Below are 27,692 nucleotides of genomic sequence, written 5' to 3' on the forward strand. Positions count from 1 at the left end.
TATGTTATGTAGCAGTAAGGAGGCTCTTCCATGATCTATGGAGCATTTTTCTCAGTTGGAAAAACGTAATATGTTTAAATATGTGTGTCACCAAATCAAATAAAAGAGTTACTTACTAAACATGTGTGATTTGGTTTAAATCCAGTATGAACTATAGGTTCATTCACACTCCTGTATAATGTAGCTTGTCAGCAGCGCTCTCTGCTGGTCAGGACGTAGAACGGTTCATGCTTGTCTTCCGTTGACGTGGACGCTTCACCCGGAAGTGAGTTTTCATTTTGGCTACGTGGAAGTAGCTTCTCTTCTGACCGAGAGCATCTCGTCCGTCTGCTCCATTCCGACAACATGATTAAAAAGTTTGATAAGAAGGACGAGGAGTCAGGTAAGAGCACACAGTTATTAATGTAAACAGTGAAAACGTTTGTAAAACGGAAATTGTGTGTGGACTGACAAGAGGTTTGACGCGTTGGTAGCTAACAGAGCTAGCCTGGAACAGCTAGCCGGCTAGCTAAAGTTAACAGGAGGTGTTAAGGTATCGTTTAACCGTGGCTTGCATGTTATTTTATATTTATGTAACAGGTATCGAAGGTAAATTGTAAACCGATGATCAGTTGCATTCAAATGTGTTCGCGCTATTTTAACTCCAGATAGCGAAATGTAGCGTTAGCATTGAAGTGTAGGCAGTGTCATCTGGATGTTATGATGTGTTGTTTTTTAGACGTCTAATCTCTGAACATGAGTTCACAATGTAAATGAGAGAATCATGCTGCAGGGATTCTTTAATCCAAGGGAGATATGTCTTCATGTATTGCTTTGATTATTATTATATTTTGGATTGAATATATGTATCTTAAACTGGCGTGCAATACAGCAATGCTTTAACTGCAACCTCTCTGGCTGTTCTGTTCTGACATTTAGGGAGTGGGTCCAACCCTTTCCAACATCTGGAGAAGAGTGCCGTGTTGCAGGAGGTAATCTCCCCTCATAATATGTGTTAAAAATGTACAATTCTACCTCTATTGTTTATTGCTTGTGTCCGAATATGTGTAGAATTACCCAACATTATTTATTGAATTCTATGCGTTTTCTTTGTATTTTGATTCAGAGTTTGTACATGTTACTTGTGTACAAAAATAATAAACAAACCAGCAATCAAATAAAATGTGTTCTGCTGTTATATAAGACAAAAAGCAAACTATTCTTGCCATTGAAATGAATGAAGGTGTCCTCTGTGTTCTCAGGCACGAATCTTCAATGAGACTCCTATCAACCCGAGGAGATGCCTCCACATTCTCACCAAGATCATATACCTGCTCAACCAGGTAAAAAGTAGTTCCTTTTTAAAGGAATACTTACTGTTTTGACATGTATTGAGTTTTGTTTGTCTCCCCAGCTTAACATCAAAAGTCTCTCTTTGTCTTTTCTATGTTTTATTAAGGGGGAGCACTTTGGGACCACAGAGGCCACCGAGGCCTTCTTTGCGATGACCAGGCTCTTCCAGTCCAATGACGTAAGATCTCATTCATTCTATTATTAGTTTGAATACTAAGAGACTTACTTATTCTTTTCCATTTGAGCATCAGTTTGTAGTGTTTAAGTTCAATAAGTTCATACTTTCTTTCTCTCTTAGCAAACCCTGAGGAGGATGTGCTACCTGACCATCAAAGAGATGGCCAACATCTCTGAGGATGTCATCATTGTCACTAGCAGGTTTGTACCATGACGTTATATGACCTGTGTGAAAATACTGATATATTGAGCTCTTATCCTTCAGTACTTAATCTGGTTGACAGACAAGGCATCTCAAACGATATCACGTATGAGAACAACTCTGTTATAAATATGTTTTCTCCTTGTGTGATATCTTCAGCCTGACCAAAGACATGACAGGGAAGGAGGATGTGTACAGAGGACCTGCTATCAGAGCCCTCTGCAGGATCACTGATGTGAGTGCTGCTTCAGCTTGTTTTCCCTGTCCTGTTGCCCCATCTCTCCCTTCACATTGTCATCTCATGCTATACATATTATATATACATATTTAGAATTTCATTTAGAGGTGAAGCATTATTTTATTAAAACGTTCCTTGTCATCCCCACAGACCACCATGCTGCAGGCCATTGAGAGATACATGAAGCAGGCTATTGTCGACAAGGTGCCCAGTGTGTCCAGCTCGGCCCTGGTCTCCTCACTGGTAAGACAAGGCACTGTTTTACATTTCTCTTATACATTCAAAGATTCTCCTGATATGTTATGGTTCCATAACGTTGAGATTCACTTGTCATATCATTGGGGTAATGTAGTCCTTTCTCTCTGTGTGTGCAGCACATGGTGAAGATGAGCTACGATGTGGTGAAGCGCTGGGTGAATGAGGCTCAGGAAGCTGCTTCCAGTGACAACGTCATGGTCCAGGTGTGTAGGAGACATTCATGTTAGTTTGAGCACTTATCTGTTTGTAGAGGGAAGAGTAATATGTGAGTGTGTTCGGTTGGAGCAGATTATATATAACTTGTTACAGTTACATTTCAAAGTGTTGCTTGTATGTGTGTCTCTTGTCCCAGTACCATGCCCTGGGCCTGTTGTACCACCTGAGGAAGAACGACCGCCTGGCCGTCACCAAGATGCTCAACAAGTTCACCAAGTCCGGTCTCAAGTCTCCCTTTGCCCACTGCATGCTCATCAGGATCGCCAGCAAGCTGCTGGACGAGACGGAGGGGGGGTGAGAAAATATTTCAGATTCTTTCATTTAAATGATCATGATATTAAAAAATATACTATATAATTATATATTTCCTAGAGGTGTCAAAAATCAACACATTTTCCAATGTGTAACATTTCATAAAGTACATTCTAATATTTAACAAATGTTTGATCTCTTAAAATCTGCAATACAACTAAAGGTATGATTCTAAGTACATTCTTAATGAAGAATATGGTGTTAAAAAAGTAAAAATAACTCCCTGGGATATAAATAAGGCCGTCCCCAGTATATTCTCCACCCTACCATGGGTCCTTGGCTGAAAAAAAGAACCTTTTATTCTAGTAGACAAACAAAACACCTCGGTAGTGGCCTGGACAACATGGTGCAAACTGCAGGGTTAATGAGCACTGAATTCTGCCTTTTTATTTCCAGGCACGACAGCCCGTTGTTTGACTTCATCGAGAGCTGCCTGAGGAACAAGAATGAGATGGTGGTGTACGAGGCGGCCTCTGCCATCGTCCACATGCCCAACTGTACGGCCCGGGAGCTGGCCCCCGCCGTGTCAGGTCAGGAGTTTACCCACATCTCAGTCCTCACTGTTCTATCTGTATAGTGGGCTGTCAGAACAGAATGGTGTGTTCATGAGTCTCACTGTGGATGTGTTCCCACAGTGCTGCAGCTCTTCTGCAGCTCTCCCAAAGCAGCCCTGAGGTACGCTGCAGTCCGGACCCTCAACAAGGTACAGCTTCACTCAACATCCTCCTTTACATGGCTTCTTTTATTTATGATGTGTAAGCATAGATATTTCAATTAAATTAAAGGAGACCTATCATGCAAAATGCACTTTTTGACTTCTTTTATACATGAATATGTGTCCCCGGTGCATCGGGGAACTCACGCAGCGTCAGAAAATAAAACCCTCTCTCTTTTCCTCCGTACCCAAATCTTTTAAAAACGGATGTACAACGAGTGGATACAGATTCCATCCGAGGTGACGTCGGCGGACCCACAGAAAGTTGCTATCAGAAACAATGCCTGACGTGTTTTGGACGTCTTTGTTTACATTAGCAAGCCTCGCTAACACTCAGAGCTAACCTGTACTGGAGAGCACATGAGTTTAAAAAGCAGGAAATACAAAAAGGAACTCACCTTGTGATAAACCCGCAAGAGAAAAAGTATTTGAGATCCATACTGTTTCAGAAATAATCTTTGATGTGGATAAGAACAGGATGGCGTTTTATCACAGCAGAATTTAACTTTATCTCCAGTAGAATTCTGATCAGGCATTAGCTCCGCCTCCTTATTTATTTTTTTCAAGCTAAGGACCCAAAATCCGCTTTTCTCTAACAGGGCTGCAAACGAGGGGTTTGAGCAGTATGAGGCATGGCTACAATGGGTGATCTGTTTGGTATTTTAAGCAAAAAACTTCACAGACATGTTTTATATAGGTATGGCCCTACAATATATATTTCAAATATAGCATAATAGGTCCACTTTAAATTAAAGAGTGGTCCCTTTTGATGTCACAGCTACATACGTAAAGCATGCCTGAAAGTGCTTTTTATAACCCATCTGTTTTGACACACACTGACATGTTCCCTGTGTCCACTAGGTGGCCATGAAGCATCCATCAGCTGTGACTGCGTGCAACCTGGACCTGGAGAACCTGATCACCGACTCCAACCGCAGCATCGCCACGCTGGCCATCACCACTCTGCTGAAGACGGGCAGTGAGAGCAGCGTGGACCGACTCATGAAGCAGATCTCCTCGTTCGTCTCTGAGATCTCTGACGAGTTCAAGGTCAGACACTCACGTTTTAGCTTATAGTGATCCTGTATTTCTCTACAAACAGACAATGAGTCTTGCCATCAAATACTCTACAAATCAGAGCCAGGCATTCATTTCCTATATGAGATGCTCTTCTTCACCTGCCTTTTTTGAATCCTGTTATTGTTGTTGTATTCGTCCCTAACCTGTCCCTGATGCTTGTTGTTCCAGGTGGTCGTTGTGCAGGCCATCAGCGCTCTGTGCCAGAAGTATCCCAGGAAGCACAGCGTCATGATGAACTTCCTGTCCAACATGCTCAGAGATGATGTGAGTGGATCATTTGCAGACTGCTGACCTGCACACTTGCTATAGAGCAAGTGTGCATAAGTGTTGATCAGTAGTCCATTTGTCCACAGATTGTGTATCGTGTTGCATATTACTTGATGAAGTCGTACAGTGTGTGTTTCAGTTGTGTTTTGGACTGACCCTTCTCTCTCTCTCTCTCTCTCTCTCTCTCTCTCTGCAGGGGGGTTTTGATTACAAGCGGGCCATCGTGGACTGCATCATCAGCATCATCGAGGAGAACCCGGAGAGCAAGGAGACGGGCCTGGCCCACCTGTGTGAATTCATCGAGGACTGCGAACACACGGTGCTCGCCACAAAGATCCTGCACCTCCTGGGCAAGGAGGGCCCCCGCACCCCCCAGCCCTCCAAGTACATCCGCTTCATCTTCAACAGGGTGGTGCTGGAGAGCGAGGCTGTCCGTGCAGGTGAGAGGGGGACTGTGGGGGGGTCTATGGGAAACATTTGAATGGCAGGGGCTGATCTCTAACATCCATGTGTCTGTCAGTGCTACTTGCATGACATCTATGGAATACTGATTACTTTATTTGTATGGTCTTTTATAACCAGTTTAAACATTTGCTTCTTCCTCCAGCTGCTGTCAGCGCTCTGGCTAAATTTGGAGCTCAGAATGATGATCTGCTGCCGAGCGTCCTGGTTCTCATGCAGAGGTACTTATTTGAATTTGAGGAAAATACAGCGAAAACATATTTTAAAGTATTGGTAATAGACTTCTTAAATCGAATGAATCCCGTCCTATACATCTGTGTTTGAATGGAATTGTGATGTCTGACTGCAACACGTTTGTTCTCACAGGTGCATGATGGACAGTGATGATGAGGTGCGCGACAGAGCTACTTTCTACAACAACGTGCTGCAGCAGAAGCAGAAGGCTCTGAACGCTGCATACATCTTTAATGGTAACACACACACACACACACACACACACACACACACACACACACACACACACACACACACACACACTGTCTTGATAGTGTTGATGAGAGTTCATACTCGCTGCCTGTCAGAATATCTACTCATACGTTAGAGAGGTTTTTGCTGACGTTGTCTCCTCTCCTGTGTGCTGCTCTCAGGTCTGTCGGTCTCTATCCCCGGCCTGGAGAAGTCTCTCCACCAGTACACCCTGGACCCCTCAGAGAAGCCCTTCGACATAAAGAGTGTCCCTCTGGCCACCACTCCTCTCACAGAACACAAAACAGGTACAAAGCTCTTTTTTAATCCTCAAATGAGAAGCTATCACTGAATCAAATAGTTAAGGAGCGTCGGTTTGTTTTTTATTCTTCCTAGAAATGGCCCCTATTTCCAGCAGCAAAATGCCAGATAAGTTGACCCCATCACGCCAGGACATTTATCAAGGTAAGATCAATAACTGTCTGTCCATCATCACATCCTAAATTACACATTGATACTCACCTTTACCTCAAGCACAGTATTGTTTTGAACTGTCTCTGTTTTGTTTGTTTTACAGAACAACTGGCGGCCATCCCAGAGTTCCAGGGTCTCGGCCCGCTCTTCAAGTCCTCGGAGCAGGTGCAGCTGACGGAGGCCGAGACAGAATACGTGGTGCGCTGCGTCAAACACACCTTCGCCAGGCACATGGTGTTCCAGTTCGACTGCACAAACACGCTGAACGACCAGCTCCTGCAAAAGGTACCCGCTTTGTTTCATGAACATTTTGTACAACTTGAATGTTTCTGGAGATCTGGCTAGATACATTGTGTTTGAGTGATCTTACATAAAAGAGAAGAGTCCACGCAGTATTGTGATTGTGTTGTGTTGGTCTCTGTGTCAGGTCATGGTGCAGATGGAGCCGTCGGAGTCCTACGAGGTGATTCACTACACCCCCGCCGCTAACCTGGCCTACAGTCAGCCGGGGTCCTGCTACACTCTGGTGCGCCTGCCCGAGGACGACCCCACCGCCGGTAGGAGCACGGAGAGGTTTTTGGGCTCTTTGAGCAGTCGCAGATTGATAAAGAATATTAAAGATGTTTCCCTCTTCCACAGTGTCTTGTACGTTCAGTTGTACTATGAAGTACCTGGTCAGAGACTGCGACCCCAACACAGGAGAGCCCGACGATGACGGTTATGATGATGAATACGTGGTATGTCATCACAAAACTAAACCAACAAGGAGCATGAGCTTCATTTGGTGTTTGTCAATGTAAATCCTATTCATCTTGTTTCCCTGCTCCTCTGCAGCTGGAGGATCTGGAGGTGACGGTGGCAGATCACATTCAGAAGGTTTTGAAACCCAACTTTGGAGCAGCGTGGGAGGAAGTGGGAGATGAATTTGAGAAAGAAGAGACTTTCGCCCTGGCGTCTGTACGGACTCTGGACGGTGAGTCAGAATTTGCACTTAGTACAACAAATCAATTGTCACATATTTGAAATTTTCATATTTGAGTTGAGATGACATTTGTAGACTAGAGTCCAGTGTTTCAACCATAACAATATGTACTGTGCCTGTTAGTCAGTGTCATTGAAGATGTTTGCAGTAGATGAGTGTGCTGAGTGACTCATCTTTGGTTTCCGTGTGCAGAGGCGGTGGGTAACATCATCAGCTTCCTGGGAATGCAGCCATGCGAACGCTCTGACAAGGTTCCCGAAAACAAGAACTCGCATGTCCTCTTCCTCGCTGGTGGGTGCTAGATGTGGAGTTGATTTCTTACATTTGTAATTTAGCATCAAGATGTTTTTTGAAACCAAATACCATTACTACAGAGGTAGACTGAATTAAGATTCAGTTCAATTAACATCACTCAATAAGGATAGTATACCTTCATAATTATTTCATCACTTTCTCACCTAAGAACTTCTCTATAAAGCACAACACTATTGAACACAAATACGTTTTATTTTTAAAACTATCCTGGTAAGCGTGATTTGATTGGCCGCTGACAGCTCTCCCTCTCTTCTCAGGTGTGTTTCGGGGGGGGCACGACGTGCTGGTCCGCGCCCGCCTGGCCCTGGCTGACGGGGTCACCATGCAGGTGACGGTGCGCAGCAGTGACGAGACGGTCGTCGACATCATCCTGGCGTCCGTGGGCTAAGCCCCGCCTCCCTCTCTGCACGACAAACTGTCATCACTTTCCACAGCTCTAATGATTAAATATATTATGTTATTGTGATTATTATGCTGACACGATGAGACCTGGAAGATAACATACATTTGTATTACTTCTAAAATGTTTCTTCACTTTCTTTTACTGTCTGCTGGTCCCCATGTTTTGTTTGCGATAAGAACATTCTTCGGTCAAATCTTCAATAAATTCTGTCTGTCAAAGTATATCAACTTCCATTAACATTTTTTTTTACAAAACTAGTTTTATTTGGAGAAAATGTTGACATTTCGGCTTTCATTGACATCAGGAGAAATGTAGAAAATCATATCAAAATTCATTCAGAATGCATACAATTAAAGGACAAACTGACCATGTCCCACAGAAAGTGAAATAATCACAGACCCAACAGAACTTTCAGTGTTCTGAAGAGACCTCTGGCATCACCAGAATAGTCATTCAGTACAATGAATGGTATTTATAGCTCACATTTGATGTCTCCTGGTAGTAATTGATATTTAGGGACTGATGCTGGTAAACTACTGGTGATTACATCTCAATCTAATGAAGCATTACTCCTGGCTGCAATCATCAGAAAAGGTCTCAGCACCACATGTGACCCTTTAGAAATTCCAAACAGCTTGTTAAGGGTGCATTCATGATCACAGGTTATTGCATTTAGTATCTTTTCAGAAAGAGTGAATGAAATTGAAATATGCATTGAGGAAGCCGGTGGGATCCTCCAGCTGAGGGTAGTGACTGATGTGTTCATCCAGAATGGTGATGGTGGACCTCTGGACCAGCTTCCTGCAGGAACAGGACACGTGTGTCAGTGAATGACATTAAGAGAACCACAACAACTATTAACACATTGGTGGTTTAAGACACTGACTTAGAAACCACAGTATGTAGGGTTCAAATCAAGCTTTATCTGAAATCAGTTTCTGTTTGTTTTTCTTAATCTCCCTACTAAAATGCTCAAAACATGAAGAAAAAGGCAAATATCAACATTCTTTTGTGCATAAGTATCATTATTGGCATCCAAGGAATAAATGTAATTTAACCAAAATAGTGAGTATTTCTGACTACAAGTTTTAATGTGAGGACACACAACTATCTTTCCTTTTTGGTGTAGTGGTAATGTCGTTGAGTTTTAAAGGTTTTTGGTTCGAATCCCATACAGAACTTCTTTTTTTTTACAAAAACATATTTGAAAACTAGGCAGTAGAATGAGCAACCAACAAAAAAGAAGCTACAAAAAACCCTGAAAAATTTGAATAAACATTAAAAAATGTGTTAAATGTAAAAACTTGAACTCATTAATAATCATTAGATTCATATAAATGTCCACATTTTGTAACCACAAGATATGTGGGAAGTTCTTTTAATAACATCTATCTGTTGTTCAGCTCCAAAAGAACATATGAGCAGAGAGCAGAGTGTCTGTAAAGAGGTTTTCAGACACGGATTAAGAATGAAAGGTTGGGGCACTCACTGGTAAAGACGGATGAACTGGGGATGAGGGTTGACCGGGTCCAGGGGTCCGTAGATCATGTGCACTGAAACACAAGAGGGAGGAAACAGGTCATGGTGGAGGGAGGACCACTGAGAGGAAGGAGAGATACAAAATGGAGTTCTTCAAAGAAGGTAGGTAAAATTGGAATAGCAAATAAAAGATCTGGATATGAGGTCTAAAAGCTAAATGAGTTATATGATATACAAATTAGAATGAATTGGATTTGATTTATATGATGCAGGACGCCACATTCTTTTCGAAATCACCCGACACTTGAATCTCACTTTACTCACTGCTACAATGATTCAGAAGAATTGTCTCAGTGACTCTAGCTAAAGCCTTTAGCCTCATTTACTATGAGGTCTGTGTCAGCAGCACACACACACACCCCCCCCCCCCACCCACCCACACACACACCCACTCTCATACACACACCTCCCCCCTGAGCTCAGGATCACAGATGGACTACGAGGCTTCCTCTCACATGCTAAGCAGCTTAGCGTTCACGGCTCTACACAACTGAGTTAATACATCTCAAGGAAATGTTTCGGCTGCACAAAATGACCCCTACCCTCTCATTTATAACCCCCACCCTCTCATTCATCAACATGGAGCAACTTTGAACTCACGTGGGACAAAGGTGGAGGTGAGCGCACCCACCCACCGCTCTCTGTGTTTTAATCTCTGGTTGATGTATTGCAGAATGCTGGGAGAAGGAGAAGATTACTTGAGTTAGCAGCAACTAAAACAATTCATTTGAATGCAAAGAAAACAAATAAACACACACACACACACCTGTCCAACACTAAGTTGCCGTCGTTGTGGCGTAGCCCCGTCCACATGTCCCAGAACTCAGCGTCTGTGGGCTGTGTGTACGGCCCGAACACGTCTCCAATCCTGACAGACGACAGAAAACATTCAACATTAGAAAAAGAACATTTATGCAGTTACAACATAGATTTGAATCTCATCATTTGGAAGGTTCTCTTACCCTTTTTGGAAGAGCATATAGTTGGTGAGACGCGTCAGAACTGGAGCCAGGAAACTGGAGTCCTTCAGAAGCTTTGAGACAAAACAACGTCTCAGTTAAACCTTTGAGAGCCCAACCGCCACACCGGATTACCATTCAAATCTTACATTACACAATTCCACATGAGATGAATGGTAGGATCAAAGGTGACTCACCCTCTGCAGCAAACGTGGGTAATGTGTTTCTGGGAATAAACCTGTGGGAAATAATACATTCAGCACTGAGTGTGACTTTCAACACATAGCAAACTGATTTAGGTTACATTATTATTTTCACTTTACTATGAAACTAACTCAAATTGCCCGTTTTGTCATACCAAAAGTAAAGTCGACAACTTACATACAAACTACCAAACATGTTCTAGATTTAGCATCCAAATGTTTTCTGTCCTGTGAAGCTAAATCTAGAAAACGTTTGGTAGTTTTGCTAAATAAAGGACTAAAATAATCTAACTTTAATCTGAAATGTCGCCAATAATCTTTTTTCTTCCACATGTGGGTTAAGGTGTCAGTTTATGCACAGAACAGAGGATTCAACCTGATACAACTGCACACACAGCGACTGGCGATGTTTTAGGGGGGGGGGGGGTGCGCCGTGTTATGCATGCCCACTGCACCTCGCGGGAGCGCGCACAGCGTAAAGCCAAAATTCACTGACATTTCATAACACCGGAGCCTCGCTGCGGGGACACGTTGGCGCTGTTCCGAGTTTGTTCTAATCCGTCACAATGACGGACAGCTTTCAGATTTTTCTGTCATTGTTAAAAAAAATCCGTCATAGATGGAAAATATTCGGTTAACGCGACCTCTGAATATAGTTTTACAGGTGTTAAGTGTATTCATCAAGGACTTTCTTTCTTGTTCTTCTAATTTTTAGATTCTCTTTAAGATGTCAAGGTAACCCAGGATGAGATGAATATAGAGATGTTCTTTGTGGATGAAGCCTTCCTTTAAGAACTGATTACAGAATATGAGAGCCCCAGTCGTGTTGCTGTAAAGCTGCTAACTACAACATGCCCAAAGACATTACCTCCGTTAGAGAGACACAGACTGTTGAAGGTCAGATGACCTGTGCGGTTTTGGTCACTTCTGTTCAGCAGCAGGACAGAGAAACCACAGAGGAGGGGGGGTTAGCTCTTTATCATTCTACTCTGTCATTAAATGCATTCCCTGGCACACACGCAGACCTGTAGAGCAGCTCCAGGGCCACGGTGTCTCCGTAATCGTGGGACATCACATTCACTCTCTGGTGGCTCAGACCCAGGTGAGCCGCCAGAGCCTCCACCACACTGGCCTGCTCGAAGATGGAGTACTTGTGGGGTCTCTGGGGGGTTCGGCAGGAGGAAACACGTCATGAATCAGTGAAGTTATAGATCATCAAGCAGGACATGTGTTCATAATGGCTTCATCTATAAAATAGAGACATTTGAACTGACACTACTCACAGGCTTGTCACTAAAGCCGAAGCCCAGGAAGTCTAGTGCAATGACTCGATGGAAGCGCTGAGTGAGGGGCTCCCAGATCTGTACAGAGAAACACACATTTACTCTCTGGTCAAACACATTATTTATAATCGACAAATACATAACACGCACAGATACATACATAGATACTGAAAAACGAAACACTCCTCCACATTTACAGCCTTCTTATTCCTTTGATACATTCCATTTCTCCCAGCCTCGTTCACAGATCTCTGCTTTAGTCCTCAGACAGTAGGGCAGTCTTTACATTTCTTCTACAATGTCGAGCCACTGACCCAGGCCAGGAGGGTCACCTTTTAACCCTTTTAAAGATAGAGGTCTTCCTTTCCAATGATACTATCTGGAATCAAGCCTAGGTGCATAGCCCTGAGGTCACAGGGACTCTTATACGTTCATATGTCTTCCAGAGTCTGAGTAACCCCTGAGTTATTGGGATGGAACTGTCCACATTGTCTCACACAGTACTACTGTCTTCCCATTTGTTTATTTTTAATGTCCATCCAAGTTCCTTCCATCTTTTGGAGCTAGTTAAAGTATGTTGTTTTCAGCATAGAATGCCAATCACTCTCAGACGACTCAATGTTAAACTCTCCCTCCCACTTCATTTTCACACATAGGTTACTTCTGGGGTTTGATGAAACAAGCCTGCCAGAACTCCAATTACTTCATTGCCTTCTATTGAGATTCCTTTTTTCATTTCTGTGTCATGGAAATGTTATAGATATTTGAACAGGTCCCTGTTTTCTAGCTCAAACTCTGAAATAATCAAAGTGTCTCTCTACGAGTCCAGCTAACCCAATCAAAGTCTTTTTAAGCGTCAAAACGACATCTATGCTTTTTAACGGTGCTTCGGTGTGTTTCACTAGCTACTGATTGCGTACCTTGTTCCAGTCGAAGCTGGAGGTGGGGAAGCCGTGCAGCAGAATGATGACATCAGAGCTTCCCAAAGCACCGGAGGAATCTGGTTCAGGGAGAGAAGACATTTACATGTATGACAAGCACATGTGTGGAAGGGATGGATGTCATGGTGAAAAAATAAATAAACAAGATTATAACTAAGAATATGATCAGGTCTCTCAAAAGCACACGGCTTAGCTCATAAGACAATGTGACATTTATATAGATTGAACAATTAGTCGATAAAGAAAATGAAAACTTGAACATTTAATGGCAACTAGGCAATCTCTATGGTTATAAGCTCTAGAACAGGCGGAAAATAAAAGTGTATTTCTTTGGGTGTTAGCCAGTCAGACAAAATGTACGATGTCTCTTATAATGAGGTTCGCAGCCTGGGCGTCACTCTGGACTCCAGCCTCACCTTCAACTCCCACATCAGATCTACTGTCAAAACTGCTTTCTTTCACCTACGAAACATCTCCAGACTCCGGCCCTCTCTCCCCGACCCCGTTGCAGAAACATTCATTCATACCTTCATCTCTTCTCGTCTGGACTACTGCAATGGAGTTCTGTTCGGGGTCACCAGCAAAGCCCTGGACAGGCTCCAGTACGTCCAGAACTCTGCAGCCAGGCTCCTCACCCACACTAAGCCCTGGCAACACATCACCCCTACCCTCATCCACCTTCACTGGCTCCCGGTCAAGTCACGCATCCAGTACAAACTCCTCCTGCTAACTTACAAATCTCTCCACTCCCTAGCCCCTCCATACATCTCTGACCTCCTTCAGCCCTACACCCCCCTCTCGTCACCTGCGGTCCTCTGACAAAGGGCTGCTCTCCATCCAGCGCTCAAAGCTGAAAACATTTGGCAACAGAGCCTTCAGTGTCGCAGCCCCCACCCTCTGGAATTCTCTCCCCTGTGCAATCAGGAATGCAGACACTCTGGACACCTTCAAAAAACACCTCAAACACCATCTGTTCACTCAGGCCTTTGGCCTCAACTAATATACAGTACTCAGCAACCTGTTCCTGTTTTTGTTTTCTTCAGCCTATGTATCTTTATTATTACTTTTTGTTTTGTTACTTCCCATTGTAAAGCGTCCTTGGGTTTCGTGAAAGGCGCTATATAAATTGAAATTATTATTATTATTATTATTATAATGGATGTTTTTCACTTGATTTGGATGTTAAAATAATAATCGTGAATTGAAAATGTAATGAAGCCCTGGTCAAAGTAATATTCCATTACACTCCTGACTACCCGTGCGTGTACATTAACCCCAGCACTGTGACCGAGGACACATTCAAAACTCACCTCTGTAGAAGATCTCCCTGCCTCTGAAGTGGAACACCTCCCCCGCACTGTGCCACTTCTGCAGGGCGGGGGACAGGTGGGGGGGTGGGATGTGAAGGTAGACAGCCACCAGAGGGATGCAGATCAAACCCACATGCACCCACCACTCTTTCATGTTGAGCTCAGCGGTGTCTCATTCCTGCCTCTAGGAGAGGATGGGTCACATGCAACAGTATGGATTAGATTAGACACCATTGATCCCAAAGTGTTGTTTGTTACAACAGCTTGTTAACAGATCATTGCACAAGAGTTCAACAAATAAACAGTGTATGTTTACTTATCAACAGAATTCAGTTAGATATCCATAGAGTATCAATAAAATAAACAATATAAAATACACAGAATAATTTAGAATACACTAAAATAGGCCAACCTGGTTTAGCATACTCACATGTATTCATATTACTTAAAAATGTCAATAACAGTCTCTATAGTATATTCATATTTATTCTATTTATACTGTATAGTACTGTCTTTTTTGGACCTGATCTATAGTATATTCAATTTCTATACTGCTGTTTATAATGTCTAGATACCTCCATATACTGTTCATAGTGTAAATACTGTCAGATGTATATTTGTATTATACAAATATCACTGTACTTTACTACTTGTTCTGCATTTTCTGGTTAGATGGTAAGTGCCTTTCGTTCAGCTTTCGTTGTCTTAGTACTTGACAATGACAATAAAGTTAGATCTAATCTAATCTAAAATAATGAGGAATAGGTAATATAACTCCATACAGGTGAGATCTGGCTGCCTTCTCACCTATATTGTTGACATTACTATACAGCACGATCATCCAATGTGCATTGTGTGGCGTTCAGGGACCAGCACCAGCTGACAGAACATGCTAACTGAGCTCTAACACTCAAATAAGGATACAACGTTACAGTAAAATTAACGATTTTAAGGGGGGCATTCAATAACGTCCAACTCAAGAGGGAAACACACAGCTTCCCCTTCACTCATTCTACAACACGGTGTGTTAGTTTTGAGAGGCTGACAGTGTAGCAGACTGCAGTACTTACAGAAACGTTACGACCTGTGGTTAGCAGACCTTCGGCCGGTGTCAGAGTCCATTACTGCAGAAGGGATTCCTGCAGAGCGGAAAGGAACCTCGGTAAGAGGAAGAAGAGTGTAGACGTCTCACTCAGTTGATAGGCAAACTTAATTATCCTAGCAGCGCACTGGGTTGTGGTTGTTTTCCCGACCGCATGTGAAGAAGGTGACCCCGAGTGACTCATCTCTACAATACACAATCTTTGTTTAAAGGGCTACAAGCAGAGGTCCAGAGATAAGTCGACTGCCATCTGGTGGTGTGGATGTGCAACGACAACTGATTTTGTGTTTCTAGATTCAGTTTATCAGATCTATATCTAGATGTATCGATACATCCTTTAGCAGAATCAGATGATGCATTTATTGGTAACAGCTTTTATCATATAGGCCTATTAATAATTACAAAGCCCCTTAAAATGAAATTGATCTTTAGGCTGTAACATAAAACATCGAGTAAATAACGTAAATAAGCAACAATGTGAAAAGGAAAATCAAACTCACAAAAAATCGAATCCTAAAATGTATTAATAAAGTTACGCAATCCATAATAGTGAATGTGTGTGTGTTTTAATTAAAATAAGATTGGCAGACTGACAAACACACATTATGTCCTCACAGAGCGAGCAGGTGGACAGCTCCCTTGACCTCCGATGCTGGAGGGTTTCATAGAGGGAAGGTACTAAAGCAGCTGTGTACATCAGGCACTGTACAGATGTTCCTCCATCATAGATCAATGCAGATTAGCTGACTCCTGCAGTGCAGATTCTGTCTGGAGGGTAATGGACAGCCAGCGGCTGTTTGCAACAAGCAACAAACCGTGCGCGGGCACGCATATAGGTGTGCTCTAGTACTTTAACAAATAGCACTACTCATGGAGTACACAGAGAACACTACACTCATGGATGTACAGTAACCTACAGAGAACACTACACTCATGGATAATCCGCCAACGCAGCAGTCTGCACGGATACAATTTGGGTTCAATTAATCAGATGAGAACTGCCAACAAAATATTTTGCAAAATAGCTTGGACTTTAAAATATAACTACATTAATTAATGTACTCTCATTACCACACAGAAACTTGGCAGTCTGAAGTTATTTTATAAATCCCCGTAGGGACTCCATACATTTATACTATATTTTTGTATCAGCACATTTTTTATATATATTTTATAATAATCAAAATCTACAATATATATATTTTTGGATCAGAATTATTTGAATTAAAAAAAGACATGATATGAGATATTAAATAATTCCAGCCATTATTTACAATGTAAATAATCTTGACAGAAAGCTCTCTAGTTTACGTATTAAAATATATTAGAAGGTAAATTCACACTATATTTCACAGTGATTTGTCAGCTTTGTCCATTAGCTGATGATGATAATGAGTCAATTAAACAGTTACTTTATTGTGTGAAAATCACTCTCACAAAAGCCAGAGATGTTAGCTTGCAGAAATGTAGACGACCACATTTGAATGCATGACTCCACTCCATAAATACTGCATGGGAAATGAAAAACATGGCCCTGCAATTAGGCTAAATACATTTTTTATTTTTAAAAACCATACACATTACTCGACAAGTTTCAAATGTAAATCCAATCACGATATCCATTTAAAATGCTCAAGATAAACAGACATGAAGTACTTTTATTTCCAAATGTTAAAAGATAAAAAAATAATCCATAAAACAGATGGAAAAACATTCATTCCCACTACAGGAAGAAGCTACAGAACAAACTCCTCATGTGGATTCCGCTTGCCTTTTCAATTTATCACTTTGTATGCAATCCCAGCTGCTATTTTATCATCTGTAAAAGATATCAATCTAAGTGTTTCCTCAGAGAACGTTGTGATTTAACATCTCCACGTCCTGTCCACGGCCCTCCAGGTGGAGACGGCCAGCCGGCAGCAGGACAATCTGCAGCCTGCTGGCCCAGCTCCTGTGTGGGGGACAAGCACCGTCCCAAACATTTAATTAAGCGTGGTAATATACAAACTAAAGAGGCCTGTTCTCTTTCACACCGATTGCACCCTGAGATGAATATTCCAGAACAACACACATTTTAGTGGCCAAAACCCTCCCCATATAACGTGATTGGTGTCAAATCATCCAAAATTGGTTTTAGTACGATGAAAGGTATCATCGGTATTGTCATAAAAATACAAAGGTATACGTTTTTATTATGATTTGTATCAAAATGGTTTCCCCCAAGGAACGCTATGAAATAAAGTACCCTGTGCAGATAGATACCAGTGTATGCCTAGTCTTTATTCTTGAAAAATGCACATGTCCAATTCTTTAGCGTTTCCAGTACATCAGGTGTCAAAAATATTTTACAAACAAACCAAATGCAGCAACATTAATCCATGTTGAAAGGAGTCTTATGGACAGGGTTCAAATAAAATAAAAAAGAAGCCTTCCCCCCCCGTTTTTAAATGTCAACAAACCAGAACTCGGAGGAGTTAAATTAAGTTTTTCCTAAGGCATGACTCAAAAGATTGATGAAATATGAAAATAATTCACTTGCTTTTTTTTTTTAACCAAGACATTTTTTTGCTATCTAAATACACAAAGTCTCAAGTTAAAAAGGTTCTTTTGTTATAGATTCCTTTTAAATTAAATATTTCCTCTATGCCTGAGTCAACAAATGTTAATATTGTACATTGGCAGGGGGGTATGTTTGCTGAGATAGACAAAAAGTAAAAATGAAATGCACTGGTTTAAAACAAACAAAAACCAAAGATAACCAGGGACCATATTTACCAAGCATCCAGAGAGAGCGAATGATTCATCACAACTGGCCCAGAAGCATCAGAATGAAGCGGATTGGTCCTACGCTTAGCTGTAGGAGTAACAGTGTTTATCTGAGGAGTTACCTGCAGGCGGGAAATGCATCGTCTCAATTGTTTTTGTAGCCAAGGCACATTCAAGTTTAGTGTAAGTGAAGAATAAATAGGAGCACTTGCTGAATACAGCAATACTTTGAACAAAAAGGTGATTTTAGTAGTGTTTTATGAGCTGTGGATAAAATCAATGTTAGCCTTGCATGCATAAATTGGTCACACACCCATGAGATTTCCCTGCATCAAATCTTTTAAATCTAACTACTACAAGAAGACATTTTACTTTACGGTGCAGTGTGTAAAACAAAACAAATCTAAAGAACTTCTACTTCCTGCTGAAGCGACTGCAGGAGGTTAATAACTTCATTTCCGACTGCGAGGTAAGACTTTGTTTCAGCATGATATTGGTGTCAGTCTGAGATGCTTGCTAAAGATGGGCCCAGATATCCTCTCAACTCCCTTTAATGAGTGAACCTTTAACATGTGGAAATCCTTGAACACAAAAGAATGAATGAAAAGAGAATCCAGAACTCCAGAAGGTTTTGTGCACATGAAAACTATCGAAGAAATGGAAGAATATTTATAGCAATGTTAGTGGACAGAGGCCCGAATTGTCTTTCCCGTCGCGTCTCCTGTGAAAACTCCTCCAACCGTGGACCTCTTTTCTATACAAGCCTTAGTGTTTATCGGTTTGGCTAGAAGGTTCTACATGTATCTACAAATATATAACAAATAAAACTTGCAGGCAAAAATAGTTAAGTTTCAATAGAAACACCCTTTTTTTCCTGAAAATACAGCAGTATCTGAAATAATCCTCTCATTCATTTTATATTCTGTCTCAGTTTTCTGCATCATACATCAGGAAGCTCTTTTGCCTACAAACAGAAAAAAAGTATCTACAAACTTTGTAAACAGACCTGCTTTTTCCAAAAACATAAATAACTCAAAATATTAACAGCCAATGGAGCAGAAATAAGTTTTGAATGAGCAAGGGCCAAAGAGATAAATATACAACACCATTCAGATAAAAGAGAAGCGTAAAGGTTCTTTCAGAATTCTTACAGACTTCAGGAGGAGCACCCCCCCCTCCATTCAATAATAATAATAGAATAATAAAAACAGGTCACTTTCAATCTGAGTTTATAATCACCCCTTGTTTACCGAGAACAAAAAAAAGTGACCAGGGGGGGGGGGGTGGGTGGGGGTGGAGATAGAGTCCTTGTGTTGCAGCGGGGTAATAATAAGAACAACAAAAAGAAGAAGACCAAAGCATCCGCACCAAGCCGTACATCCCTCTGAATGTTTGCTGTTCTGAGTCCAGCCAGCTCACACACGCTCTCCTTCTAGCCCTTCGCCTCTCTCTCCAAGTGTTCGTCGTTCCTGTTGTCTGCGTGGAGCTCCTCGTGGCGGGTAGACGGGTGGTGGAGACACGTGGCGGGGGTCAGATCAAAGGGAGGTCTCCAGGCTGTGTAGGGGGCTCCCCGGGGCCGAGGGGGTTCCTGATTTGGGGCCCTCTGGGAGGAGGTGGTTACCGCTCTCCACAGCGTTATTGTTCTGGTTTGGGGAGGGAGAGACCGGCGTGGTGGGGATGACGGTGGGTGCGATGGTGGTGTGGGAGGGTGTGGGTGAGGGCGGCGTGGGCGTGGTGTTGCGGGGGCTGGAGGAGTTGCGCTTGGTAGGAGCGTCGTCCTCGGCGTCGGTGTCATCTATGAGGGGAATATGGGGCTCAGAGTCCTCTATCCGGAACTCGGGGTGGTTCATGAAGTTGTGGATGGATGACCGCGAGTCGGGCTTATCCTGCCCGTCATAGAGGGAGATGGAGCTGCGGAATGCATTCACCACCCGGATCTGGAGGGAGGGGGAAGCGACAGGGAACACACCGTCAGTCACAATCAGTACGGACGTTTGTGCGTTTTAAATTTGGATAACATAAAAAACTGAAGGGCGCAGGTTTTCTTGGGTCAATAAGAGGTGAGTTTTAGGGGCAACAAATTCTGTGAGGGGGAGAACTCTCGTGCAGGTGTGCAGTTATGTCCAGTTGTTTAAACTTGTAATAGCAGTTAACTTTAAGTTGGCTGCCTAATATTTGCCTTCAAACCACCGAAAATTCATACTTGTATGGCAAAAAAGTGTAATGAGGAGCAGCCTATGTTCTTCAGTTCGGTTCATTTGCCAATATACCAAAACATAAATGTAAAAATTTACATTTCTGATGGACAGAAATGATGCTAATGCTAATCAAGTATAAGCACGAGCTAGACTTTAGCCATGACTCTAAGGAAAGTGTTTCTGAAGAATAGAAACCTCGAGTTCCATTCAGTAGAAATAAAACTGATACCTGACTGTAAGCTTGTAAAAACAGATATTCTTCAAATCCATTATGGAAATCCTCCAATGTCTTGGGAAGGGTCAATCCAATGTCAAACCCAATGCAATGTATGTTTTTGTTTTGGTGAGTTCAGTTGCAAGATGTCACAAAACACTTGGTGTCTGATTAATCAAAATGCAAAAAGGAAACTAAGAGACAAGAGGGATGTTGTTCTCTAGACAAGAACACATCCGAAGAGAAGAGAGGACAGAGGCTGGACACAAGAGTTTACTTTTGTTGGACATGCTTAGGAAAGAGTTGGGAGAGAAAAAAGGCAGGAAGAACAAACGAAAAGAAAGTGACAGAGAAAGAGACAGAAAGAAGGACAGACAGAGAGACAATGTGAATAGACAGAAAGAAAGACAGTTAAAAACAGACGGGGGAATAGAGGCATAATGAAAGACGGAAATAAAGAGACAGAGGAAAGAGACAGAAAAGGAAGGACAGGAAAGAGAGGCAGAGGACAGAGACAGGAAGAAAGAGACAGAGGACAGAGACAGAAAGAGACAGGAAGAAAGAGACAGAGGACAGAGACAGAAAGAGACAGGAAGAAAGAGACAGAGGACAGAGACAGAAAGAGACAGGAAGAAAGAGACAGAGGACAGAGACAGAAAGAGACAGGAAGAAAGAGACAGAGGACAGAGACAGAAAGAGACAGGAAGAAAGAGACAGAGGACAGACAGAAAGAAGGAAGGGGTGGTCAGTTACAGCTTATGTTTGTGGGGTAAAAACAAAAAGCTGCGGCAGCCAAGCTACAAGCTGGTTTACGTGTCAAAAACAGCACAAAGAGAAAAACTCACAAACGAGACCAGAGAACTTTGAACCCATGCAGAGCGTGGCGCTACCTTGTGTTCAATGGTAGTAAACCTTTGAGTATAGCCCATGACACATTTCACAGAATCTAAAGAAGAATATGTGGGGAGTCAGTGGAATTCATTCTTTTCAGGCAACACATTGCCAGGTGGACACATACTGACAACAAACAAGTATTCAACAAGGAAAAAGACTTTGAGAAACTCAAGGAGAAACCGGAAAGGAAAAGTTCAGAGTTTAGAATGGAGGCAGGATCAGGGGATTCAGGGGGTCCCACCTGAGACAGAGATCTGAACATTACTTAAATTGCATATTTTCCGACATGCCATGGGGGGAAAACAGTAGAACTAGTGTGAATGTATCTGGGAAAGTCCCACGTTTTGACATTCAAGGGGCAAAGACATTTGTTCCACACTCGGGACATCTGTTAGACATTTAAGATCCACGGCTGGTCAGATGGTCTTGCCTAGGAAGATCTGAAAGAGAAAAATAGTCACCAGCCACACGGTTGTTGGAGCACGGCCTTTGGAAATACCATCATCAATGATCCGTGTCCGCTCTCTATGTGGTGATGTTTCATGCAGAAAAGGGCTGCCAGATCTTACATAACTATACGCATCCAATAAACTGTCATATAAGCTGCAGCTGCTGGTCCACTACAGGGTGCTATTGGAGCCTCTCCCTTGCCACCCCCTATCTTTTTCACGGCCACAGCTGGAGGAGAAAAGCTAATTATTTCACTGACTGACAAGACATCCACTGACACTCGGATACTCTTTCTCACAGGAGGTCCCCATCTATGGTTTTTGGCCGTGATCATGGGCATATACTCAAAACATTTACCCAACTAGGGACTAGCGAGCTGCGACACAGACCCATGGGTGCTACAGAGGAACAGAGCACACGGGGTGAAGCTGCAGGCAAACCTGGTGACAGTCAATCCAGAATATGATGAATACACATCACCCCCCCTGCCCTTCCCAACCTATGCCATTTCTAGGACTGAAGCAGAAGCAGAACAGAAAACATGATGACACAGAGATAACACTTTGACACTAGAAGCGACCTGGTTACATACATATATATACAGCAATGTTATCGAAGCAATATGGAAGATGTCTTGTTGGTGTCTTTTTGACATTACATGACATTTGAGGCATGAGAGAGTAAAAGTGTCAACGTTAGGTGAGAAGAAGAGTGGAGGAGGAAGATGTTAGAAAAACAGAAGAGATAAAAAAAGTCTCATGCACTAGAGGGGAACACGCACTCACACCCCACAGTGGCAGAAGCGGTGTTGGCGGCAGTGGCAGTAGTGGTAGTAGTGGATAAGGCTACATGTGTAGGGCTAGAAACATTGGTTACATCGTGCTGTTGTTGGCTGGAGTTGGAGGCCTGCCGCCTTAGAGCCCCCTGAAAGGAAGTTCCACTCTGGAACGCACTCACTACATCCATCTGCAAAGAATCAGACAGCGTGACAGGAGAAAAGCCCAGAGGAAATAAAACACAACACAGCCAGAGGAGAGTGAAAAATAAAGAAAAGGCACCAGCAACAATAGAAAACATAACTTGGAAATTTGATTTAGGCATCATAGTTCAAAGAGAGAGAGAGAGTAAAGGGGGACGCTGGGTTTAAAGGCACTGATCGGAGGGAGCTCTGACCTCTCTTTCACTCTTTTCTCCGTAGAATCCATCCATATTTGCCACTACGCTTTGAACATTCAGCCGTTTTATCGTGCTTCCAATCCAATCGCTTCTCATCAGTACCTTCAAACTTGTCGTGTTTTAGCAGATTCAGAACGAGTCAGAAATAGCCCAGAAGCAAAACAGAAAATAAGAGGAAAGGCTTTTGTTTAAGGGCACAAGCCATTCTTTAAGAATGCCGAGAAAGAGAACATCGATTTTAAGCTGGAAGAGTAATAGAGAGTTAAAGGGTTTATGGCTTTTGATTCCCTTGGACTTTGGGGGTGTTGGTTGTGGTACAGGGAAGGTCTGTGGATGATTACCTGAGTCTGGATGCGGTTGAGGCCTCTGAACCAGAGGATCTGGCCTCGACGGAGCTCCCGCTCTGCGTGGTCGATCTCATCGTTGTCGTCCAGCTCGTCCAGCTCCTCGTCCGGGATCTCATCCTTCTGGGTGCCATGGCCCGCTGATTTCAAGAATTTTAAGCGGCTGGTAGGTATCGAGGAGATGACCTGGAACACATGAGTATTTACATGAGCAGCACTGACTTGTGAAAATGTCAAACTCCTCCGATTGGCATTTAATTACGAGCTACGTTTCATCAGAGACATTAAACAGCCGGTGACCCTGAAAATGTCTGCCAGGCTCCATGGCAACGACAGCTGTACGTCATCTGGGTTTGCTCCGTGTCCAAGCTCATCCCACAGTGAGGTGACAGGCTTATAAATAAACACATTTTTGTAACAAAGCTAATAAAAAGGGGGATAATGATGTTCTAAGTTATGCTAACAAATTATTTCATTATGGTTCAACAAATATAGACCAGAAATAATAATAAACTAAACATTTCAGTCATTTTTAAGCAAAAGTGCTGAAAATGATTAGATCTCTGATTTCAGCTTCTATCATGATTATTATATAATGATATATATATATGTGTTTTATTTATATTTATATATATATATATATATATATATAGTAATAAAAAGACATTCATTTCATTTGACAGTTCAGATTGATTTAAATAAAATTGAAGATTGGCTGAAGCTATGTACAGAGAAGTATAACTACAACAGATTTTATTTAAAATTAAAATATTCATTTTGAATTTGGGAGTTTACCCATCTCTTTACAAGAGTACAACATACTGTTGCATTTATCTGCCACCATTAGACACCCATTACACCAACTCCACCACAGGGGGGCAGTGTCATACCATTGTTTCTCTCTGGCAAACTGACGGTGAAGCTCAGTTGTATAGTCACTTCATACCTGTCCCCATAGCAGAGAGCCAAAGCCTAAGAAAGTGCACCATAGCCAGTGGTCGAGGCTCAGAGCCACGCAGCTGAACGGCTTCCCACCAAACTGCACTATGACGATCTGGAGAAGCAGGAAGAGGCGGAATTCATTAGAGAGCAATCTTTGAGATTCACATTTAGAGGTTGCAAGTCTCAGGGACTGATCATGTTTCTTTGCAGTATGAGTCACCAAGCAGATTTACAAAAAAAAGATATAAGCCGAAATATGCCTGTGTACTTTACCTGGATAATGAAGGTACCAAAGACAATACTACAGAAGATGAGGTTGTTGAAGATGCCTTCAAAGACATTCCTTTCACCATGGATTTTGCGGGCATTGATCTCGTTGAAAAGCTGCATCAGTACAAAGGTATTGAAGACAATGGTGTAGTGTTCAGAGGGTCCAGCGTGGAGCGGTGCATTCCTGCCGCTGTCGATATCAAAGATTTTCTCTCCTACAGGAGCAGTCAGAGACAATGTGTTCAAATAAACGGACGGATTTACACAACAAGTCCACATGCTGTGCACCCTGGATGGGTTCTTACCGGCAAAGAGCAGAGTGAAGATGGTGATTAGCTGGAACACTCCCTGACCCAGGATGTTCTTCATCATGGTGCGGGAGATGAGAGGCTTGTTGCGGCCATATGGCTTCCTAAGCAGCAGGGCTTCTGTAGGGGGCTCCGTGGCCAGGGCAAGTGAAGCAAAAGTGTCCATGATGAGGTTGACCCATAACATCTGGACTGCTTTCAGTGGAGAGTCCTGGAGGCAGAGAGAGGCATCACATTATGTTGAGAAGGGGGGAGAGAGGGAGGAATGAACTGGAATTACTTCCTCTCGGTTGAATGCCTCCGCCTACCAGTCCAGCTGCAGTTTATAGCCATGTCCGTGCAAAATGTCATCACTTCATCATTTTATCCTATTTGAAATGTGTGTGAAATTGTCTTAATTAGCACATGCGTTTGAGTGAAGCCCACAAACTTGATCTTTGACCATCAAATTATGTTTAATAACATTCAAATAATCCATCTATCAGTCACACATAGGATCAAATCTCTAACCCCATGGAAATACGACACATACATTAAATAGATTTTAACTGACGTGAACCAAATAGCAATGTATGCCCTTGTCTGCAGCACAACTGTCAGTTATTTGGTTTCCGTACACAAATGTAAATGGTATAACTGATGAAGGTTTATTGCCACAGGGCAGGCTTGTTATGGAAATTAAGACTATTTCTGGGGAATATATTGAATATTTAAGATAGATCTGCAATCTTCTGGCTGAGATACAAAAGATGATATTAAAATCACTGCATTAGGCTGCAGTGCCCAGCTTATCTTGACTACCAAACAGAGACAAAATAAAAGTCATTTCACATGCACAAAATAGAGACAACATTTTGCCACTTTGATGGTGTAAAATAAAAATCACATCACACCCTGTGTTTCCCCTCAGATGTCCTAGCTGGATCTTCACAAGGTCATATTTTCACTCCGTTAAAGTGTGAACCAGTGAAGAAACGTTTAGGTCAACCACCTTCATGCTCGAGACCAATGCGTTTTCTTTTATATTAACTCTGTTGGTGCTGACCTGTGTGATGCAGGCTCCTGTGAATGCTACGATGACAGCCACCACGTTGACAGTTAGCTGAAACTGGAGGAACTTGGAGATGCTGTCGTAGACGTTCCGCCCCCACATGACGGCCTTGACGATGCTGGAGAAATTGTCGTCAGTCAGGATGATGTCAGAGGCCTCCTTAGCTACATCTGTACCGGCAATACCCTGGAGACAAAGAAAGATGATGCTCAAGAATCTGCCTGCATCTGATCACAATATATAAACATTCTAATATAACCAATAACCAATAAATGTAATATTAACATCTTCAAGTAATAGACCCTCTTTTTAAGTCTTATTAAAGATAGCAAAACTCACCATGGCAAAGCCGACATCAGCTTTCTTCAAGGCGGGACCATCATTGGTACCATCTCCTGTCACGGCTACTACTTGTCTTTTTTCTAACACTGTGCTGTCAATAATACCTAGATAAAAGTATAACATACATTTTCAGAATAATCCTTGAAAACAACAAACTAGTAACAGCAAAATATTTAGCTCAGACCAGAATAACCGATTTACCTTTCACTAGGGTGTGTTTGTCTGTGGGGGAAGAGCGTGCCAGTACTCGTAGTTTGGGCCAGATCTTGTCAATGCGCTCTTGTTCGATCTAGAAACATGAGAAAATAGAATCCTGATAGAATCCCAAAAGCAGCATTTTCAACTGTCAATTTTGAGGTCAAGTAATTTGCTGCCGAGGCCCACCTCTCCTTTCTCATTGCGTATCCTTCGGTTGAACTCTTTTCCCTCTATGCAGATGAAGTCGTCTCCGGGCAGTAGGATGCCACACTTGGTGGCGATGGCTCGAGCTGTGTTGATGTTGTCCCCAGTCACCATCCGCACTGTGATACCGGCGCGCTGGCATTTCTTGATGGCATCTGGGACCTGCAGGAAAGTGGAAACACAATGAACGAGTAATGCATATCACACTGATATTAAAATTTAATTTCAGGTTTTGTGAGTCGGTCATTGGCTATGTTCAACTACGGATCTATACGCAGCTATTATCTTATTTTCTAGGTTTTGTGAGGTTTAAATTCATAGAGTGACTATATGCTGCAGTCTCAATGCTTGTAGTAAGCTCCCTTCAAACCACAAGCAAATCTTTCCAGCACACGTTGTGTGTGTACCACCTGCCCAGCAAAAACTGGCAAAAAGCCAAAACAAATGAGAAGGACTTAAGAAGATCATCTAGCAAGAGCTAATGACCCAGTTCCAGGGCTCTCGACTAACTTTTTTCACCATCCTCCCGGAACCGTCCCGAAATACAATCTAAGCCGTCCCGAAATTAATGTGGACCGTCCCGAATTTAAAATATTAGTTTTTCTACATTGTCATTAGTTAAAATCATTCAAAGTGACCTTTAACATAAATAAAACATCATACAAATCATTAGATGATAATTCATCAACCTTATTGTGCCCCAACAATTTGGAACAAACTGCCTAAATCATGCACGTCCGCCGAAACACTTCCTATTTTTAAATCCCGACTAAAAACGCACCCATTTGCCGCTGCTTTTAATTGAGCTGCCCATACTCACACTACAGTATGCCTTTTCAGGCATGTATTCTGTACCTGCTGTGTTTATTTATTTCATTTATTTCATTACCTTTGCTTATTATGCCTGTTCTTAAATGCCTTTTTAATAATGTATTTGTGCTGTATTTCTTAAATGTCGTTTGCTTTTAATCTGTAAAGCACTTTGAATCGCCACGTGCTGAAAAGCGCTATATAAATAAAATTGCCTTGCCTTTTTATTTGAGTAAATCAGTCAAACACATAAACAAAGGCCAAATATATTTAAAAAAAACACAAACGAG

At 42.3% G+C, this 27,692-nt stretch overlaps 3 protein-coding genes across 8 annotated transcripts in view; 1 reads left to right on the top strand and 2 right to left on the bottom strand.

The window, feature by feature from the left end:
- The first annotated feature begins 245 nt into the window (after positions 1 to 245).
- On the top strand, positions 246 to 8,119 carry copg2 (COPI coat complex subunit gamma 2). Its single transcript, XM_034218834.1, has 24 exons — positions 246 to 382; positions 919 to 971; positions 1,242 to 1,322; positions 1,439 to 1,510; positions 1,631 to 1,710; positions 1,871 to 1,946; positions 2,100 to 2,192; positions 2,324 to 2,410; positions 2,560 to 2,717; positions 3,132 to 3,265; positions 3,371 to 3,438; positions 4,312 to 4,500; positions 4,699 to 4,794; positions 4,994 to 5,237; positions 5,405 to 5,480; positions 5,626 to 5,729; positions 5,907 to 6,032; positions 6,121 to 6,189; positions 6,302 to 6,483; positions 6,626 to 6,755; positions 6,838 to 6,935; positions 7,033 to 7,171; positions 7,373 to 7,471; positions 7,753 to 8,119. Exons 1-24 carry the CDS (start codon positions 346 to 348, stop codon positions 7,881 to 7,883), a joined length of 2,622 nt encoding a protein of 873 aa, XP_034074725.1. The 5' UTR covers positions 246 to 345; the 3' UTR covers positions 7,884 to 8,119.
- An 18-nt stretch (positions 8,120 to 8,137) lies between these two features.
- On the bottom strand, positions 8,138 to 15,407 carry mest. The gene is made up of 12 exons (XM_034218835.1): positions 15,204 to 15,407; positions 14,134 to 14,317; positions 12,803 to 12,882; positions 11,883 to 11,960; positions 11,625 to 11,761; positions 11,468 to 11,526; positions 10,594 to 10,634; positions 10,400 to 10,470; positions 10,204 to 10,305; positions 10,038 to 10,114; positions 9,388 to 9,451; positions 8,138 to 8,699 (listed from the first exon to the last, which is right to left on the bottom strand). The coding sequence occupies exons 2-12, from the start codon at positions 14,285 to 14,287 to the stop codon at positions 8,582 to 8,584; spliced, it is 981 nt and encodes a 326-aa protein (XP_034074726.1). The 5' UTR covers positions 14,288 to 14,317; positions 15,204 to 15,407; the 3' UTR covers positions 8,138 to 8,581.
- A 1,368-nt stretch (positions 15,408 to 16,775) lies between these two features.
- The window catches only part of atp2b1a (ATPase plasma membrane Ca2+ transporting 1a), a 40,808-nt gene continuing 29,891 nt past the window's right edge, over positions 16,776 to 27,692 (bottom strand). For 2 of the 6 annotated variants that reach the window (XM_034218867.1, XM_034218868.1), the window contains exons 13-22: positions 26,575 to 26,754; positions 26,392 to 26,479; positions 26,188 to 26,294; positions 25,843 to 26,034; positions 24,795 to 25,008; positions 24,493 to 24,704; positions 24,224 to 24,331; positions 23,275 to 23,463; positions 22,634 to 22,723; positions 19,537 to 19,938 (exon numbers count right to left, since the gene is read on the bottom strand). In XM_034218867.1, the coding sequence (XP_034074758.1) occupies positions 19,537 to 19,938; positions 22,634 to 22,723; positions 23,275 to 23,463; positions 24,224 to 24,331; positions 24,493 to 24,704; positions 24,795 to 25,008; positions 25,843 to 26,034; positions 26,188 to 26,294; positions 26,392 to 26,479; positions 26,575 to 26,754 (1,782 nt within the window). Of the gene's footprint in view, positions 19,939 to 22,538; positions 22,724 to 23,274; positions 23,464 to 24,223; positions 24,332 to 24,492; positions 24,705 to 24,794; positions 25,009 to 25,842; positions 26,035 to 26,187; positions 26,295 to 26,391; positions 26,480 to 26,574; positions 26,755 to 27,692 lie in introns of all 6 variants that reach the window. The other 4 variants (XM_034218869.1, XM_034218871.1, XM_034218873.1 and 1 more) reach the window with 4 other exon arrangements.

The sequence above is a fragment of the Gymnodraco acuticeps genome, unplaced genomic scaffold (genome assembly GCF_902827175.1).
Source record: "Gymnodraco acuticeps unplaced genomic scaffold, fGymAcu1.1, whole genome shotgun sequence".
NCBI lineage: Eukaryota > Metazoa > Chordata > Actinopteri > Perciformes > Bathydraconidae > Gymnodraco > Gymnodraco acuticeps.